This window comes from Pundamilia nyererei, unplaced genomic scaffold, assembly GCF_000239375.1.
Source record: "Pundamilia nyererei isolate P.nyererei 1_Seehausen unplaced genomic scaffold, PunNye1.0 scaffold00061, whole genome shotgun sequence".
NCBI lineage: Eukaryota > Metazoa > Chordata > Actinopteri > Cichliformes > Cichlidae > Pundamilia > Pundamilia nyererei.
In genome coordinates, this window is record NW_005187462.1 from 1,077,317 (window position 1) to 1,097,535 (window position 20,219).

Here is a 20,219-nt window from a genome sequence, read left to right on the forward strand (position 1 = left end):
TGCTGCCTTTGGACCAGCTGAGAAATCACCTCTCAGTCGTTTCTCGTGACTGTAGAAACAGTGAAATGTGAGTTTCCAAAATGGAAACAGGAAAAAATGAAAAGTGTGTAGTGTGACATTTATAAAGAATTGTTGAAGCAGCTATGAAAAGGCTCTAACCATTCAATTAATGACCTAATCTATTAGGCCGTTATTTAAATTGTTGGTAATCACGCACTTTGTGTTTGAGCACTGCTCCTACAGACACTCCTCTGAGGAACAATAGGATTATCCTGTCACGTGTCCCATTTTTATAGCATTACTGCACAGCCTGCCACAGGTTATTACAGAAATAAAGAAGAAGTAAAGAGATCCCTCCACTAACTTCAGAGGAGCTGTTATATTAGAATCTGGAGAAAATTAGCAGATGCGCTAATGCTCACAGCAGAGCCTTTCTATTTAAAGAGTGAGCAAACTGTTCAGACCATAATCTAGTTAACTACATTAATGATGGGATGAGATGCATCAGGATCTGTCTGATTCAGCTCAGCAGGTCACACTCTTTGATTGATCGCATTAGTTTGCGGTAATAAATCAGAGCAGCGGCTGAATGCGGGAAAAGTCGAGGCAAAACGGCTAATCAGTTTCCCAGGGAAGTGAACGGAGACCTCTTATTTAAATAATTTTACACCCAGTTTAAAATTTTTGCTCATCTGTAAAATATATGAAAATAAAAACTTTACTCTGAAAATACCAATTTGTTGCAGAGAGGCAGAAGCGCACACGCAGTAAATAACTGGAGCCGGCAGGATGAGACCGTCCAGGCTCCGTGGCGTGCATGTGTTTGTTTATGTGTCAGTTACATGCAGGATCCCTGCTGAGAGCAAAGATGTTGCTATCAAGGCACCACACATAATGCACTGCAGCGTGTGTGTCCCAGTGAGAATACACATAAAAACACACACACACTCGGATGATGTCAGGACAGTGAGGCAGGTGTGAGGCCTGAAAAACTAATAAAATACAACTCATGTGAACATGCTACACACACACATACAACAATGAGCCAAAATATAATTGATTTTCTTTTCACAGCAACACATGTGGGGACACAGAGTATTACAGAGCTGGTGTAGAATCAGTTATTGTAGTGAATTGGATGTGGTGGGAATGGACAGTAAAGGACTAAGCAACTTTAACAAGGGCAAAGTCATTATAGCCATATGTCAGGGTCAGAGACGAGCGACAGCCTCAGAAATGAAGCTGCTGTAGAAAAACAATGCAGTTCCTCTAATGTCCACTTGAGGCTTGCAATAAAAACGAGCTTTTTGTCTTTATAGCTCATTTCTACCTGTACACTTTTTCCTCTAGCTCAGCCTAACCTTAGTAGCTGCTGTGAAACTGAGGCTGCTCACAGAGGTCTAGAAAGCAGTCATTAAACCCCTCCCACCCTGCGGTAACCGTCAGTCAGTACGGGAATCTGGTGGTTGCTGGAGGATAGCGGCAGTCACCAGGAACCCAAAACATGCTAGCTGTGTTTTATCATGATTCATATAATACTGATGACGGAGTTTTAGGCTAATAGTCAGGCTAACACACGTACCAGTCATCTTTTCTTTCCTCATAAAACCACTTCTTTTAAGTGTCTTAGCATATTTTGGTTCCTGCAACTGGTCCGTCGGGTTATTGTTTCCCCATGAAACACTTCCCTTGTGCTTTTGGAAATCAGTTTTTTCCTATTTCTGTTGTGTTTTGTGTGCTTTTGCAGCATTTTTCTTATTGCTGGTGTTTTCTTCAGTTGTGTGTTTGCCCTCTCAGGGCCACCGTAGACTTGGATCATTTCCTCATTTACTCTATTCTAGCTCTAAAATCTAAGCTGGACATTTCTGCGTTTGAGATGCTTAAATATGTTGGAGAGAACTCACACAGAGGCACGGGTTTAACTCATGACTGTGGGCGATTCGGATGTTTGGGGGTGTCTCTGCCCACGATATCGCCATGGCAATGACAACAAATCAACACAAGGAAAGTTAGCTACACTTTGATTAGCAGATAGCATCATCCAAGCTAGCTTCCTGTTAGTAACTCTGTTTGTCCAGACCAGGTTGATTGTTCACTGCAGTGATCAACTTCTCCCACATTCTGACACCAAAGTGCACAGGTAACCATGATGCTATCTCATGATATTTGTATAGTATGGCTGATCCTTCAGAAGTTGAATTACTCTCAAGTCCCCCTAGTCAGCAACAGTGATTTCCTACCAACATGTCTCCAAGGAGGGACAAACCATTAACTTGCAATAGAGGATGTGTCAGAACAAGTCTTATCTGCGGCAGCTCCACCTCACACCTTTCAGGACTTAAAGGATTTGCTGCTAATTTCCTGTTGCCAGATACCACGGGGCACTTGCAGAAGACTTGCCTGTATGGGTCAGAGCTATTTTGGCAGCAAGCAGAGGACCAACAGCAAATAAGGCAAGGGTGGTCATAATGCTTTGGCTTAAGTGTACAGCGCATGCTGCCATTACACACCCCATTGGTAGGAGAGAGTCATAATCCACACACACAAAGCCCATGTCATACACAGGCAGTAAACAGGCAATATTTGTCTGATAAGAAAGGTCACTTTTGTTATTCGAATGCACACAGACCACTACAAGCTCCACTTTTAAAGCTTCGATTGAAAGAAAAAGGAGGGCAGCTGGGTTTCTGGACACCTCGCTCAGGCAGTCATAATTACAGAATAAACCACGCTGCTCTTTTCCCTCCATGTCATTTGGAATAGTGGATTAAGAGCAGATTTGAAGCCTTGCCATCTGTGTTTTGCACCAGAGTGTGCTTCCTTATCTCATCTGAACCATCCACCTCTCAAACAGCTCCCAGTCGCTTTTGTACTCTCCAAGCCGAAGAGGTCGGCTTAGGGCCCCGAAACTGGGTCATCCGGGTTTAGCTCAAAAAAGAAAGAAAGAAAAAAAACCAGGCTGGACTCTGGCTGCAAAGCTGCCTGGACCACACACAGGTAGGGGGAGAGAGGGATGGAGCAATCAGTGGGGATGGGGATGAGGGGAGTGACGGGTAGAAAGGTCAGGACTGAACAGTGCAGTCCCATTGCAAGGGGGGGTGGGGGTATTTTTGGATGGCGCGGCAGGGTCGCAGAGCCAGACAGTCACTGCCCCTGCTCTCGTCTGGTTGTGGGGGCCGTGGCCAAGGCGAAGGCCAGAGGGCCTCAAGGTCACGCCCTGCAACTCTTCTGTTGACAGGAACGGGGAGGGCGAGGTAGAAAGGGCACAAGAATCTGTAAGGTTAGCTGCTGTTACAGGTCTAAATAAAACTGGCTCTGTCCTCTGTCTCCACACGCACAGACGTCAGTGCAGGGTATCTACAGGTCAAGGCAGAACGAGAAATAGCTGATGCACACACGCTCTCATTTCTGAGGCAAGTGGCGGGTCAGGAGTGTCACCTGTCCAGCACGGCCTCTGCTGTGAAATGTAATATCAGTTGGAGGTTAACCCACATGGATATCGAATGGACAGGGAGTTTGAAAACCATTAGAGTACAGCAGCACTTAAATTAAGTGTTTGCACTTAGTTACACTTGAATTTGCCTGTTTGTTTTTTTTCTTTTCACTTTCCATTTCAACACCTACAGATTTTGACTTAATGGTTCTCGCTCAATTATAACATAACTGTCTCAGGTCAGCATAAGAGACAAAGTTATCCACACCTCGAGTTCCCAGACTCGTGGCAGGCCATTAAGTTACTTCACAGCATTTTTTTTTTGTTTACACTCATCTGCAGTAATTAGCCTGAACTTGATGTCGTGGTTAGGTTGTGTTCAGGCTCTGAAAGCTAAAAGCACATTTAGTCACCCCACTCCCACTTAGTCATCACAAAAAAGTCTGACTTTGTGTTTATTGTTGAGTGTTTTGTACAATTTAAGGCAAGAAAAAAAAAGGTCCTCCCGGAGTGTTTTACCCTCCTCTCAGCTGACTGGAGGGGGTGCGTCAGGGTCTGCGTTTGATTGGCGTCCCACCAGCTGCTGCCAAAGTGTCAGCACTACAGCAGGGAGCGAGAGCCAAAGTAAAGAAAGCTGTTCTCCTGTGTCACGGGCAGACAGTGTGTTTGTGAAGAGTGACGACCACACCGGCATCTAACCAGACCCGGGTGACATTTGCATTTACATTTAGATGCTGTTAAAAGCGCTGCAGCTGAGCAGCTAATTATGTGTTTAGCCTGGAAACCAACCCCAGCAGTGAATGGCTGTTTGACACCCTAAACTACATGCTACAGTTCAAAAGTTAATAAGGCAGATACTTCAGGAGAGAAAAAAAGTTTGCATGAGTCGTTCAGAGTCGCCTTCGAAAACGTAAAAAGTAGTCCATCAACTCAAATACCACAACAGTATTTGACTCAGTTACTGCGAGAAATAGAGGGTCCTGTCCACCTGTACAGTACAGTTTGCATCCAAGGAGCCAGACTTGTCAGTTTTTATATGCTCCTTTATTCCCAAGAGGTTGACACAGCAGGTAGCTCTGCATACTTTGATTGGTGGGACTTTTTACACTTGGCTTTTTTCCTGATGCATCCCCCAAATGGATTGATGTCTTATCCCAGGATCAAACTGGGAATCATTTGTTTGTTTTCATTTGCAAATGTATAACTGCTACACTACGGGGCCACCTGTAATTTTTAAGTGGTCTGGAGTAATACTTCCATTTTTTCTTTTCTTGCTTTTTCCACTCATTTTCAGTCCAGTCCTTGTACCTGATCATTTTCACAGGAATGTTTTTATGTTAAGTCACCTAACACAATTTTTTTTGAATCATTCAGGCACAAAAAAAGGCACCAAACACAAGGAATGAGCAGTGGTGCACATTGTTGTGTTTACATATAACAGAAAAAACTCAGTAAAGGACTAAACTGCATCTTAGCAGCCTCTCACAAAAAAACAAAACATCTTTTGTTTCAATTTCTTTAGCTGAATCTATGAAAAATGCCAAAGATGACTCAGTTTGACAGGCATAAAATAGTATTTTTTAACAGCAAGGTAATTCTCAAAGAGCTATTAGCCAAAAAAAACTTGGCATAGCTCAGCATAGTGTGCAGTGTGTTCTTAAATCTTTTGAGAGAACTGGACAAGTGGAAGACAAAAGAAGTGTCGAGCTTGAATTTAGAATTGATCTGCAGCAGGTGAACGGATCTGAAAGTCATGCCTTTAAGAAGAAAATACAGCAAAGACTTGACACAAGACTCAAGAGATGCATCTGTCTCTACAGTTGATCCAACTACTGTTCACTGAAGCCTCATCAGAAATGCTCTCAGTGGAAGGATGGTTTTCACGAAGCCATTCTTATTAAGGAAAGGAACCAGGAGGAAAGGCTGAGCTACGCCAGGTTACACGAGAACTGGGCTGAAAATCAGTGGCAGCAGGTCTGATGAATACAAATTAGAAGTTTTGGGGTCAAATCGTTGTCAATATGTAGAAGACGTACAACAGTGAGTGTCTACAGTCATCTGTGAAACATGGCAGAGGCTCTGTCATGGCTTGGAACTGCATTTCAGCCTGTGGTGTTGGGGATCTGCTGAGTTTAAGAAAAAAGTGCCATCAGATTAAAGTTTTCATTTTTCAGCCACTGCAGTAAATGCATAAATGGGTAGAAATGGAGCACTATCAGTCATGGATTAGCCCAGACCTCAACATTATCGAAGCAGCGATGAAAGGTCATCTCGACAGAGACTGGAACAAAAGGCAGCAACATCCAAAGAAGAGCTTTGAATGTCCTTCGAGAAGCCTGGAGGACTCTTTGTGGCCGATGGGCCTGGTTCTGCCGGAGGTTCCTTCCTGTCAAACGGCAGTTTTTCCTTCACACTGTTGCCGAGTGCTGGCTCGTAGCAGGTCATCTGATTTTGGGGTTTTCTCTTTATTATTGTAGAATTGTCACATTACAAAGCTGTTCTGATTTGGTGCTATAAAACAAACTGAATTGAATTGGTGGTCATAACAAATATTGACTTTGCATCTATTTCCCATTTTCATGTGGCTTTCAAGGGTTTGCAGACGGGGTCGTAAAAGCGAAACTCCTCTTCACATTTTCTTTTTTAAAATGGAAGTCATACTCGGCTTACTTTTCGTCTCCTTTTCACAATCTTCCATTTAATCTGCGTTCTCTGTCATTTTTCCAATTCAGCACCAAGGCTACATTTGATTGAAAAGGAAAGCAGAGCACAATCTGTAACTACACTGCCACTTTTTAAAATAGTGTAAAAAAGTAATAATAATATTAATGAATGAGAAAAAAGGTGAAATCAGTTTGTTTAAATATTTTATTGCTATGTAAAATTAAAAATCTCATACCTCCAATGAAAAAGTCCGGCTCTTAAATAAGACAAATCAATCAGGCAAAATAAAAATGTTTGGCATTGTGAACGGATGCTGGGGACGAGGGGAGAGTTCAGTTTGAGCAGATTTAGCGCAGCATTGCTGCTACACTTGTTAGTCAAAACTGTTACAAAACGCACCGTAGCGTACAGACTACCATCTTTGAAATTCTAGTTATCAACTCATGGGCTAGTACACATAGTAAACTACGAAACATGGACACAATGTTTCTCCCTATTAACATTTAATCATTTAACCGAAGGCTTACAGTAGTTCATGACACATTAACCTTAAATAAAAGTCAACCAACACATGATGCAGACGTGCGTATTATTGGCACATCTGTGAAATCCCGAGCACTCAACTACAGTGCGGTGGTGGGTGTTGGGGGGGGGCTGTAGCTGCTCATCCCAGCCAAATCTCTGCTGTTACAGTACAATACATCTGAACAGATCAGCCAAGTAATTCAGCGTGTCGAACAATCTCTAAATCGTGCAACAGATCCTCGTCATCCCTAACGCATCCAAACTCGAGACGACAAATATAAAAGTGAAGTGTCTTCTTTTCAGTGCAGCCAAACACAAAGAAGATGAGAATAATTAATGTCAACGCAGAACTTCAAGTATATTCCAAACGCAGCTCCTTTGTCTAACCACTACATCAGAGTCTAAAGGGACTAAAATCTAGGCATGCAAGCACTACTAATGTGCAGCCACGTTTCTCTCTCTGTTACAAACTGCAAAGTGCATATTAGGAACTGGTGTGCGCTCTCTGAGAGGTTTGGCTCTTGATGCTGTGGCATTAAAGTCGTCTCATTCTCTAAAGAGGCAAACAGGCTCGGCTTTACTACACTGACATTCTAACCGTTGTGTTGCTCAATAGTGCTGCACTTAATAATATCACACAGGGAAAACATGAAGCGTTAGCATTCAAAAGGCGACCCGTTTTCGGGTCCTCCGGGCACCACATCTGGACTGCAAAAAACCTCCAAAAGCAAGAACATAAAGTGACCGTTGTTAACATAAAGCCTCTCTTATAAGTTACGAAATAAATAACATTTCAACATTTCAGAAAATGGAAACAAAATAACTGATTATAGTCGGCAAAAATAAGTTTTGTACATCCACTTTTTTTAATTTAAATGATGGATAGCTTTGTTAGTCCATGTGCATTATGCATCAGCATTCACTGCAGTCATGGAAAAACCTTAGAAAATAAATAAGTACATAAATAAATAATCCTTGCATCGTTTTAGTGTTTGTTATTCTTTTCTTTTACAGTACCATGACTTGTAACTGTACAGTGAGTATAATACAGCAGTTACAATGAGAAACGCGGGGCAAGCCCATCGCCTGGCATTCGAGGGGCTAGAGGGAGGGGACCGAGGGTAATGGTGGTCTGCTGAGCAGAGTGAGCAGCTCCCTTTAGCGATCCCAAATCATCCAGCCTTGCTTTGTTGATCTTCCACAAGGAGACTGGGCCAAAACCAGGCCCCAACCTGGGGTCCAGAGCAGCACCAAATTCAGATCTATACCAGGACACCTAAGATCTGGGTTTGGCTAAAAAAGTCAAGGGAGGCGAGGTTGGGGAGGAGAGGGGAGGTCAAAAGGCCAGGGTTGCCACGGTGACCTCAGAAGTGGCCCATCCTGGCGGCAAAAAGGTTACGGGAGCGTGGCACGGCTGAGGAGATGCTGCCAAAGCTGGACGAAGGCCACTTCATGATGAACTGGGAGGTCACTGGCAGCAGATACCTGGACAGACGGACAAGAGCGAGGGACGGAGGGATTAGGAGAGAGGATGAACATAATGAGAGGATTAGTCATGCAAAGGTCGCAATTTAGAGGTCGGGGCGCCTGAGTAGGCACTGAGACAGCATATAGCCAACTTTTCATTAATGGTTCTACCACTTATGACCATCTCCATTTGCACAATTCAACTTTAATATTTGCTTGGAAGTTTGAAGATTAAAAAAAAGAAAAGGAAAGAAAAGGAAAGGAAAGAAAAGGGAAAAGAGCCGAAAAAATGAAAAACTGCAGACTTGTGAGATCCGTATGAACTGCAGCACTTGTTAAAACAGCTACGTTATTTTTTTTAGAAAATTCCAGAAGAAAGTAAAAAGCGCCAGTTGTACATATCACCACGGACCAAGATGGCATCTTCAGATGTTTGGTTTTGTTTGTCCAAAAAGCCCCAAATAGTCTTTTTTAAATCACATTTAACCAAAACAAACAAATAAAAAAATCTTCACATTGAAAAAGATGAAAATAATAAACATTTGGCTTTCTTCTCTTTGCTTGGCGATTCTTGCATTTATCAAAATAATGATTTATGTTCTAATCTTTTAATCTTTTCAGCTCCAGTTTTGTGTAATGTACCAAATCTAAAGTATCATACACACAGAGCTCTTAGCTGCGGTCCTGTTTAATTAGGTTATGTGCAGTAATTATGCATCTGCTCGTACAGTAATAAATCATGGACCTCATACCGACTGTCTTTTCTCTCAGTACAACTGTTTTTTGGGGGTTTTCAGCTTTGATCCTTACATTATTTGGTATCATGAACATAAAATCCTCACCTATCATTCCGAGGCACAGACGTCAGTACCTTTCTAAGACTTTTCTATGACACCTTCCACCGAGACAGAGCAGTGAGGCAGCTCCTGCTAACAGCGTTCCAGTACCTGAGAATGAGACCAGTGTCAGGTTGAGTCAAGGCGAGGGCTGAACCCCGCTTCCATCTTCCTTAGTTAAGGGAAATGAGTCAGGTATGGTTGTCAGAGAAATGTCAGATGAGATGATCGGGATCCTGGACAAGGTTAACTGAAGGTTATGCAAATGTTAGGGTAGCGTTCAGAAGACATGAGACGGGATGCTTGGATTCTTCTAGACTGATCGCTTAGAACAAGATTTACATTTATGGGCTTTCCCAGCACACATTCATATTGTGAGATGAGACATTATGCGATCTTATTGCTATATCCGTGGCAAAAATCCTAAGCTAATAATAAAAATACATCTAATATTCGTTTAGTTAAATGAGTACAATGGTCAAAGGGAACGGTCCCCATGGAAGCTCTTAAGATGTGACAATCTAATCAAAAGGGAGCCACTGGCGCTGAGGATTACAGAGCGAAGAAATAATATCTCCTTTTAAGCCAGAGCAGCGATAGCACACTTTTTCTCTGACAGCCCTCGTTTCTTGTGAAATAGCTCTTGGACAAATTAGCTGAGCAGCTTCTTCTGAAGTCGACCGGAAAAGGGGAGGAAAAAAAAAAGCATGTCGCTAAGGGCATCTGTTTCAACACAGCCCCAGACCCAGGAGAGTTAGGAGGGATTCAAATTAACTTGATTTACTCCAATGAGAGTGTCCTTGAAACGGCTTCAAGTGGGCCGCAGGTATCCCTCCAGCACATCATCTTCATCTGTGACTGGACTCGGCTGAACAATGGCTCAGTCCGACACTTCATCTCGAAGTTCTCCACTTAAACCCCAGAGAGGTTTGCAGGATACGCTCTGCTCTCGGCCTTTCACATACGTTCCCAGCAGGTAGCTCAAAGTGCGCTCTTAAAAGAGCCGATTTTATAGCACGGTGTTGGGTGCCACCCTTTGGATTAACTCCTGCTTTACTTATGTTTCTCCTCTCTGTGCTCGACACCTTAAAACATGTAAAGATTCACCCTACATCCACCGGGAATTCTGTAGCTTTGCAGTGTCACGCTTCAGTTCGTTTCCAAAGTTTTTGCTGTAAACTCCAAGAAAAGACACGAGGGAGGAAAAAAAGATAAGAAAATTGAATACTGAACATTCATTAGGGGCCAAGTGTGTGTTCTCTGAGATCCTCGGCTAGTCACTTTGAGAATATTCAGCTCATAAAAAGAATCACTGTGGTGATACTGGCAAGGGGTGAGATGGGGTGAGATGAGGGGGGGATCTTCTCATGTCCAAATGGCTGTCATCTCTGCAGGCTGCATTTAATTGGACCCTCGTTCAGCTTCTTCCAGGTTTGTCCTCTGTTTGATTGTTAAGAAGGTCTTGGCAACAATGTGCATGCTTGAAAGCCAGTGGGTTGCGGCTCATTCATGCACTTGTGCTTTACTTCAATTCATCAGTTGACAGGCACACACTCTATGCACCAATCCATACATGCAATGCTACAATCTAGTGCAGTTCCTCCTGACAGGCCGATCTTAAGTCCTCCATCAAAATTCGACTGCCGCAGTGAAATGACAGAGGCCCCGACAAAACAAAACACCATGACTGAGGAAGGAGAAGGAGACTGCTGCGATAGCTGATGCAATCAGAAATAAGAGGTACTAAAGAGGCTTGAAGGTTATCTGCAGCCCTCATTCAGCTCCACACCCCAATTAACCCTAATTACTGCCACAGTTTTCAGACAAATGAAAGTTAATAGGATCTGAAACTTTTGTCATCATGGGAAAATTGTCTTTGGGTATTGACAGCAATTCCAAGCTTAACAAGAAAGTCATTAGTGGGGCTATTTGGCTACTTCTTCTCATCTGCCCACACAGGACGAAGGACTTGCCTATAACCCCGCCAGGCTGTTGACACACCTGATCGGGGCACTTCTCACGGGGAGGATGCTTGAACTCGAGCAGGCAGGTGTGGTCAACAATGGAGACCCCGTGGACCCGATCAACGCTGATGTGTGACAAAGGCTGGTGTATGTGTGTGCACGCACATGAGACAGTGGGTTGAATTTACAGTACAAAACTCATTTAAATGTTGCACAGCAAACTGTTTGAGGCCATCATAGCATCTATAAGATTTAAAAAGGAAAGCCCAATACAAATGGATCGTTCTATGAAAAACATGTCCTTAAAAGCCTTTGAGGAATAAGAAATATGAGTGTCAATAATGAATATGGTCTTATTGTACTGCAGTGTTGCAGTCTTTGACAACAGCAGGTGGATGAGTGTATTTCATTTTTCTAATTCAGGCCTGAAAAGTTCTGAGAGCTTCAGTTTATTATTGTAAAGTAATTAGTAACAATGTATTTATTAAAAGTCTCGATTAAAGCAGCCATTAACCACATTCTAATGTTTAGGTATAATGGTCATTACTTGTGTGATGCAAATATTCATTTAAGCAAAATCCACAATCTGTCTGCCATGCAAAGATGCAGTGTGTTTAGTCCAGCTGATGTCGCATCACCAAGAAAACAAAAGCAAGCAGCTTCCAAAGTTTAGCGTGAATTCCACTTTTTGTGGAAGATGTTGCTTTAAAAACAGATAAACCAAACAGTGACATATCCTCCAAATTTCCTGTGCAGCTGGATGGGAACAGAGCAAAGGAAAAGTAGTTGGAGGTTAGTGGAGTGCGAGTTACTGAAGAGGGACTGATGATCGTTGTGTAACAGTCACATGACATGTGCATGCACACCCACGCGCTCTCATACACACACAATTTACCCTCTCATAAAAAGCTTATGCATCAATGACAAAATAATCCTAATTGCTTCTCAGCTATCTGAAGTGGTGGTGGGTTGCAACTGTCCCCTGCATGCCTGATGGAGAGATGCGAGCCACTTGTGCCGTGAAACTGCAAGCCACGCCATGTGAAGCCGAGCCAATGTCTGCCTTCTTGTGACAAGAAGAGAGGGGTGCTTCGGGTTAATCATGGCACTGATGCGGTGCAGGTGAGACGCTCGGCTCCCGCCGAGGCCACTCGTACTGAAAATGCACTCGGGGTGAGATGCTCTTGATAAAAAGCACTGAGTGAAAGGCGCAGTTGTAAAGCATGTGGTTAAAAAAGGATGATGCGCTGCAAGCTGGCCGAATGGTTGCGGGGTTGACCAGCAGCGCTCCAAACAGTCTGAATACGCCTCTTTCCCTCTGAACACACTTTGTCACCGTTTTGCTCTATTTGAGCATTTAAAACACATCCTGTTCTTTTGCCGTATCAATTAATCTCAGCGTGGCTTATTTGTTAAATGCTAGTGAGGGACAGAAGAGGAGACCATGCTAGACTGTTGGTTGTGCAGCCAAAACAACCATCTCTGGGCAAGTGGGATCAAGCCTGTGTTACAGCTGTGAGGGTGGTGGAGGCAGCAGAAAGCAGTGAGTAGGGACAGTGCTGGAAGATGGTGGGGAAAGGGAGGGGGGCGGGGTTTAGCAGAACTAAACCAAGCAGAGACCTGCATCGAGGGGCGAAGAGACGGAGGAGGAGGAGGAAGCGGCAGCGACAGCAGCAGGAGTGGAGCCATGGGTAGAGGTTGGTCCAGCAGCAAATGGGAAGCTTTTTTTACACAGACATATATAGACACAAGAAATAGGGAGAGACACACCAACGCGTGCTTAAAGGATACCTACAGCGAGTATATGGACACACTGGGCTTGATGGAGCTATGAATTCTAGTTGTTAGTTATTTCATCGCGTTATCACATCTGAACAAACTGAGTTAAGAAAAAACATGAGCAGCATAGTCAAAACCTAAACCGGCTCTTCAACCATACACAAACCCTTAATACTTTTTTAACAGCTGAGGTTTTTATACAGTAGGTGCAAAGTGATAGCCTGTTAAAATATGTGCAAGAGTTATGAATCATGTAAAGTGAGGCCCCAGGAAATAAGGAGCTCTCTCTCGTAAGGTCATTTGCTGCACAGGCTCATCTGGGGTCTAATTGAATTAAGCAGGCCTCGAGGGGCCCCGGGCTAACCTGAGCGCTAATCTGTGGGCCATTATTTCCTGTTAACAGCACACTCCCTCTCTCCCACTGCCGACCCAGCTCCCTCCCTGTCTGCCAGCCCAAAGCATATGTGATTTAAAAGTTCACTCATTACAAACCCAAGCTGCTGTCTCCTGCGGGGATCAACCTTAAAAAACAGAATGAGGCTGATTTTTTTTTGCTTGTTTGTTTTTATCAGGGTCTCCTAATGAAGATGATGTCTTTAAGGCTCTGCGGAGGCGAGAGAGCAAATGTTTTCTGACAGAGGTATAATGATGATAGGGCTGGAAATTCTTTTTCTGTCTGTATCAGTGACTTTAATCAGTTTCAGTGGTTTTTGTCAGAGTTGTGAGTTTATTAATAGGTGCTTTAACAAGTTTCCAGCTACACCTAAATATTGGAGGAAGACACTGAAATAAGTGTCTTTGTTCAGAAGCCCAGTGGAGAGATGTGCAGAGCAAATAATGTCTAATTCCTTTAATTTGTTGCGATACCATTATGGCTAAACTGTTGCTGGTAATTAACTGTAATAATAATGAATTTGAGACCCATTTCTAAAGATGCCTCCTGGACCAATCCATTACCATTTTTTTAAACAGTTCAATTCAATTTTCTTTGCAGGAGTTAATCTCAACATTGTGCACGAGGATACCTATGACATTTGAACACCCTCAGATCTTATACAGTATGGAGGATGGATAATTAGCTCTCTGTGGCAGCGGGAAGCTAGAAGAATCTTTCAAAAATACGGCTGAAATGCTCGGATGTCCATCTCACCTGGTGTCATCCCACTCCGGGCTGAGTCCGGTCAAAGAACCGCGAGACTCTGAGACAAACTTGTAGACGACCAACAGGCAGTCTCGGCACAGCTGGACCAGCCTGCGACAGCACTGCAGCTCCTGGGGTGACACCACCTCACTGCTCTTGCTGAAGATGGTCTCCCAAGATGAACTGCAGAGCAGAGAGAAGTAGTTTAACACACACACACATATATATATTTAAATTCTTCTTTTTCGCTTTAACTCATCGTTATGAAGTCAATGTTGCTTGCACAATGTAATGACAGCGTTGTTGTTAAATTAGTTCCCTATAAGTCTTTGTCGAGCCGATTCGGTCTCCCTCCAGGCACAAAATTACCAGCTGGATGTCAATGGCATCTAAAAAGTATCATTTTAATGTACAGTGTCTCGTGTACGCATGATAACCACATACAAACACGCAGCCTTGCCCTCTCCATGCGTACGTACACAGCGCAGACATACAGGAAGACAGACACACTGAGGGGGATAAAACAAATCCTGGTACAGTTAACCCCCTTTACAACCCCGGACATACCCCTGACTGTGAGAGAGCCTCAACAACTGAGGAACACAACCCCGGGGGGTACTTTTGATGTCTACCCCGTTTCACTTCTTGGGAGGTGGGGGTGGCTCCTCTGAAAGGGTTCAAAACAGTGTGCGTTTCCATTCTCTTCCTCAAAGTCGTTTTCAAAGCCTGTTGAATTCATCAGCAACAATAGCTGCGAGGCTGTTTGATTGTTGTTAAGTCCCTCAGATAAAATATCAAACAACAGACCGAGAGGAGGTTGCGGGGGGAGCGCTTCCCCTTGGATTTGGCGTGTGCTATCCGAGGTGCGCCGCTTCACTGTCTCCATGTGATATCAGGGCCCCCTGTTGGGTTCATCCGTGTTGGGGCCGTGGCCCGCTGTAGGGAGGGGCCAGACGATAGGCTAGCAAGCTAGCTGGATGATCCTGGGCAGGCTGTGATCAGACAAAAGCTGGACGGGGTGCAGCATGATGGGGGTGGCTGAGGCTAGGGTTGGCTAATCCTCATGAGCCACATGAGCCAATAGCCCTTCTGCCCAATCTCTCTGCTCTCTTTTTACCGTCTCTTTCTCACTCGGTCGCTCCTCCACTTTTTCTCCAGCCACACTTCCATAAAACGGGAGCTTTCACCAGGGAGCAGCGCTTTTTGAAGGAATTCAACATGTTTCAACCACAGGGAACCAGGTCTAAATTAAGTTCTGGGGTAATTAGTTTAGCCCCCTAAAAGCCCTGGGAAGGTAGTATTTTCTGAAAGTTCAGGTCCTCTGGGGTTGGAGCTTGAAGCGATAAAAAATGTTTGATTGGTCGAGCACTCGGAGCGTTTTAGCCGGCCTGAGACTGACTGTGCGATCACACAGTAAAAATAAAAAAAATAAAATGTTTGCTTACTTTCAGAAATACAGCAGGAATTATCGGTTACTGTCTGTAAACGCCACGTTCAGACTGGGACAGACGGATGAGAAAAAGCGAGAGCAGAAGTGGTCAGTCGAGTGAATGAATAGAGGCTGTGTGTCCAGAATCATTACTACATATTATTTAGTACACCAGGCAGAGTTTCAGTGGATCCCCGTATACAGTAGTTTGTAAGGAAAGCTGCAATCAGTAGTGGAAGTTAAAATTCGATTTTAAACTGAAGGAGGGAGCAGAGTTATTGACTGTGGCAACATTTTAACGCACAAACAAACACACTCAGCCCTCCACACCTCTGCACCACGCTGCGGGGAAGATTTTGTGTGAATGGTCGGTGGACTAATTTGCATCATCTTCAGGGCTCTTTAAGACCTGAAACGTGGACAGCCATCGGTCAAATTCCTGCAAACAAAAGTTTGGAGTTGTCCAGCTGCTGTCTTTCTTCTCTCACTGCGTATCAACCCCTTAATCTCCATCACCTTCTCACTCTCCTCCCCAGTCTCCCTTAATTGAGAAGGGACAAATGGAGAACTTAGAGCAGCGACTTAGGTTACATCCTCTGAGCCCACTGCATCAAGAGAAAAGTCGCTGCTGAACAAGTGAACTGTAAGGAATATGGAAGGAAGGAGATGTGAGGAAGTCACACCTTTATCCCAGAAGAGACAAAGATACTGGCAGCCACCAGCGTTACCCCTCAGCCTCCTAGTAGATGCACCTATGGAATAAACGTAGTAGGTGACTTCCTTCCTAAATGATTGCACTTGGAAAATGTTCAGCAGGTCGAGATCACTGAGATTCAAACAGATGAAAATTCAGTAACACTTGATAATATAACCCACGACTAAGGGCATAATTCCTCTGTTATTAATGGAATTTCAATGTATTTTATTTGAAATTACAGCATAATTATAGTTACGAATACTTAAATGTAGGCACACTAGAATAAGGGGGTAACAAGTCAGGCTTTTACAGGAAACAAAATAATTGCACTGCAAGTAAAGTGTCTGACATGTCTCGTGGAATAAAAATGTATTTTCCCACTGTAGGTAAGCGTGTCTACTTTTTGCGTGTTTAAGCAAGTGGAAACTGGACGGTGCGTCTTCCTGACATGATCAAGTGAGCTGTGACCGCAGTGATTCATCTTGTGAGGATTCATCTTCTGTCGCTTCAAGAAGCGTAGAAATAAATAAATAAAGGCACAATAAAACTTCAGAGTATCAGATAACAACCTAAAGTGAAGGAACTCAGAGGCCTTCATTCACCTTCCCCTGCTTCTGTCCCTCCCCTCGCTTTCTTCTTGCTCTCACCAGTGAAAAAGCCTTGATTAACAGCCCAGATTTGTGACCTGAATCTGCACCCTGTCTACAAAGACTAACATGTTTCTTTCATGCCCAAAAGCTTTCAGGAAAGTGCAGTTAGGTCTGGTTGGTCTGTCACTCATTCTCTGTCATTCAGCTGCCATTTCTTCCGCAGTCATACTGAAAGAAAATGGCAAATTGTCCCTGCTGTCAGTGAAACTGATATATTGATGAAAAATGGGCTTAAGGACATGAAGGAAATTGTGTAGTGCAAGAACCTCTAGTTATGGAGATGGAAGAGTGACATTATGCAATGAATAAAGTAAGTGTAATTGGCCTGCAGCGTAATCACTTGTTTGTGTTGTTTCTGAAGAATTAGACTCCCCGAACATTTCCATTCATTCATTCTTTTTGATAACACGGGCAATTTTTCAAAGTCTCTTTTTTAAGTCCTGATTTAAGTAATTGCTTACCGTCTACGTTGATGTTACATTATAGGTACGAGGCTGGTTTCATTCAGAGGTGCGTAGATTCGTTTTTACTGATCATTTTTTCCGCATGACCCCGGAGCACGCTCAGCTGAAAGAGCCATTTTAGCATCAGTGGAAATAATATCAGCAACAATTGTCTGTTTATCTCCGTTGCAGCACCGCTCTGTGTGCGTCTGCAATAAAACCTGCTTGTTGGATCCATGCACACAACTGACGTTTGACTTTGATATTTGGTGTGTATGCAGCCTTCAAGAGGTTGATCTTTTTAGTGCCCATTTAGAGAGAAATTACGCAGTGGATGGATGTCAGTAAATATAGATTTTCAACCTGAATTTTATTTCAATAAAAGATGTGTGATTTTAGTGATTCTGTGCAGAGATTTCTTCATCAATTAATTACTTCTTTTCTTTTTTGCTTCTGCAACTTATCTTCAAGTTGTTTCTGTCCATCCAGTCTCTTTCTAGGAGGTTTTCTACCTGGAAATATAAAATGGCACCAGGGTGGATGAGCTAGCTCGCTTCCAATAAGTTTGGGTGAAATGTAAAAATTTTCCAATTGACAATCGTCAGTCCAATAACCGACAACAGGCGATACATTTGCACATGCACAGACTTTTTGATGGACGGAGCAATGCAATCATGCACGGACTGATTTGCACGTTTAGAACACAGAAGAAGTCCAAACATGGACGAACGAATTGCCCAATTACAGACTGGAGGCGAAGGCGCAGATAGAAACGGACTGTTAGCTCAGCGAGGAGGTCGTAGACGGAGAAGACGATCCGCTGGTCTGGACAATGCATCGCCCAGTGATGTCACGGAAATATCCTTGTATACCAGCCACAAGCACACCTCCAGGACGCATGTTCAACACCGCCGGCAATATTGTTAACCACCTCCGCAAACATTGCAGTAAACAGGAAACATGCTTGTTTTCCTGTCAAAGAATTTAAGTTTTGTTTGCAGGGAGTGAAGCTACTTTTTGGATTATTCCTTTATTTATTTATTTGAGACTTAACGTTACATCGCAGCTGGAAGAGACGATTTTTAACTTGTTGTTTGGTCGAGTGTGTCAGACAGATAAACACTGGATCGGCCTGTAAACAGGGTACAGCAGAAAAAAGAAGCCAGTTTGTCTTTGTTTCCCTCCCCACCATTGTGTGTTTTGTTATTTAAATAAAACGCTTTTTTCTGAAAAGCGTTTTATTTCAGAAAAAAGCGTTTTTTCGCAGAGTAAAAATAGGACAGCAGCCTCCGACAAACACTACAGACTGATCGCATTGAATTTCTTTGCTGGCTGGGATCCACTGTAAGCAGTTGCGTTGACAAACTGGTTGCCCAGAGGTTCAGTGTGCAGAAACCTCAAACTCAGTCTTTAGAAGCACAGGTCACCTGGTGTGAGGCAGCCACAAGCTTTGCAATTAATTTCCATTTAATTTATAAACACAGAAGATTATTGTGACCAGCTGGAGTCAAAGAGCGAAACTCCATGAAATAATGAAACATTTATGGCAGAACGTTTACTGTAATTTGCACAAAGTTTAACACCGTAAAGCATTTCTTATTTTGCACTCAAGATGCGAGTGATAGTTGCCGCGTTGAGTGTTTATTCCTTTGGAAGGAGAGGGAAGGAGTCCGTAATTCACACAGCTGGATGTCTCAAAGCTGTGAGCAAAAAATCCCCAAACTTTGGCTCTGTCGTTTCGCTTTTTTACTCAGGCTTTCGAGCCCGGAGCATTTCCAGAATATTTTAAATGGAGCGGCGAGAATGCAGCAGGGGAGCCACAGGAAATCAGAATATTCAGTCAGAAATATAATAAGTGTGAAAAACTGGTGTAGCTCTAAATCCTGTTGCAGATTTACTATGTGAAAAGTGAAGCTGCACAAGAATGTTAACATGTTGTTGTTTGCAAAGTGAAAAAACAGTGATTTAGGTAAGAAGCCGTGTCTGTCTGTTTTGCAATAGGTGTATCACAGTTAATTGTGGCATTATCGCAAACACATTACACAGAAATGCCAACTTGACTTTAATCAAACAGCTCAAAGCATCAAAGTCGGTTTGATGACAGCGACTGACTGCGACTGGTCCCAGAACTGCTCCCATCTTTGAAGCAATTTCAGAGACCAGTTGACTGCACACAGTTGCAACAACTGTGGCCGCACAGCTGTGATTTAGGGTGACTGTGGCCGAACCCAGTCCATCACCTGCCTCCGATTGGACCTACCCGGTGTTGGAGAAGCAGTTCCACATGCCCTGGCCGTGGCTCCACAGCAGCCTGTTGAAGACGCGATTAAAAAGCCGGTAGAGGTGAAGGCTCTCCACGTCCGGCTCCTTCCAGATCCGCTGCAGCACTGAGCGCACATTGGTACGTACAATGTCCAGCACCTGAGTGATGGAGAGAGTGAGCGGGAGTTGGGGATGAAAAGGACAGAGAGGCTCAGGCTTGAATGGGAACATGAGGGAAAAGTAATGCTACACCTGTCATTTCTTTTCTCCTTCGTTTTTTAATCTCGCCTTAAAATCAGCAATGACGGAGGCCAACACAGAGAGCAAACTTGCAATCGCATATATACACATAATGTGCATAAAGAAAGATAAAAATGATTTGAGCGCGTTTATCTCCGGATTCAGGCCTGTGGACTCGTGCAAGACTGCATGCAGAGACATGCAGCCTATTTCTCATTTGTGTGCTTTTAAGGCTCTTCTACAGGCAGGACACAAAGTGCCGGGGCAGACAGTGGAGAGCACGGCAGAGGACTAATTGCTGCACCAACGTCAGTCTTGGAGATAAGGTGTCAGAAGTTCCCGGGCGGTCTAAGGACACCTGCGCCAGCCTTCCGTCATCCCTTCTTCGTTTTCCCATCCCTCCCCACCTCGCTGACTTCTCTTCCTTCCTTTTCTTTCTCTTTTCACCCCGCTCAGAGTGCAGCACTGTGGCTCTTTTGACTTTGATTCCTCGCTCCTCATTACTGAAGTGCCCATCGGACGGTGTGTGTGTGCATGTGTGTTTGGGATGCGAAGAGGCAGATTTCCCAACAGCAATATGAGGCGAGTGAGACATGCATACACACTCAGCCAAACTGATAGATGAGTAAACACACACAGATATGTTTTGGTATGGTAATCAGATAGCAGAGCGGTGGGCGCTATGTTCC

At 43.7% G+C, this 20,219-nt stretch overlaps 1 protein-coding gene across 4 annotated transcripts in view; it reads right to left on the reverse strand.

The window, feature by feature from the left end:
• Positions 1 to 6,289: 6,289 nt before the first annotated feature.
• ttll7 (tubulin tyrosine ligase-like family, member 7) overlaps positions 6,290 to 20,219 on the reverse strand; it is an 84,606-nt gene continuing 70,676 nt past the window's right edge. The window contains exons 19-23 of one of the 4 annotated variants that reach the window (XM_005734925.1): positions 19,289 to 19,449; positions 13,819 to 13,992; positions 12,510 to 12,610; positions 8,932 to 9,036; positions 8,045 to 8,107 (exon numbers count right to left, since the gene is read on the reverse strand). In XM_005734925.1, the coding sequence (XP_005734982.1) occupies positions 8,954 to 9,036; positions 12,510 to 12,610; positions 13,819 to 13,992; positions 19,289 to 19,449 (519 nt within the window). In that variant the 3' untranslated portion in view covers positions 8,045 to 8,107; positions 8,932 to 8,953. Of the gene's footprint in view, positions 8,108 to 8,931; positions 9,037 to 12,509; positions 12,611 to 13,818; positions 13,993 to 19,288; positions 19,450 to 20,219 lie in introns of all 4 variants that reach the window. The other 3 variants (XM_005734927.1, XM_005734928.1, XM_005734926.1) reach the window with 3 other exon arrangements.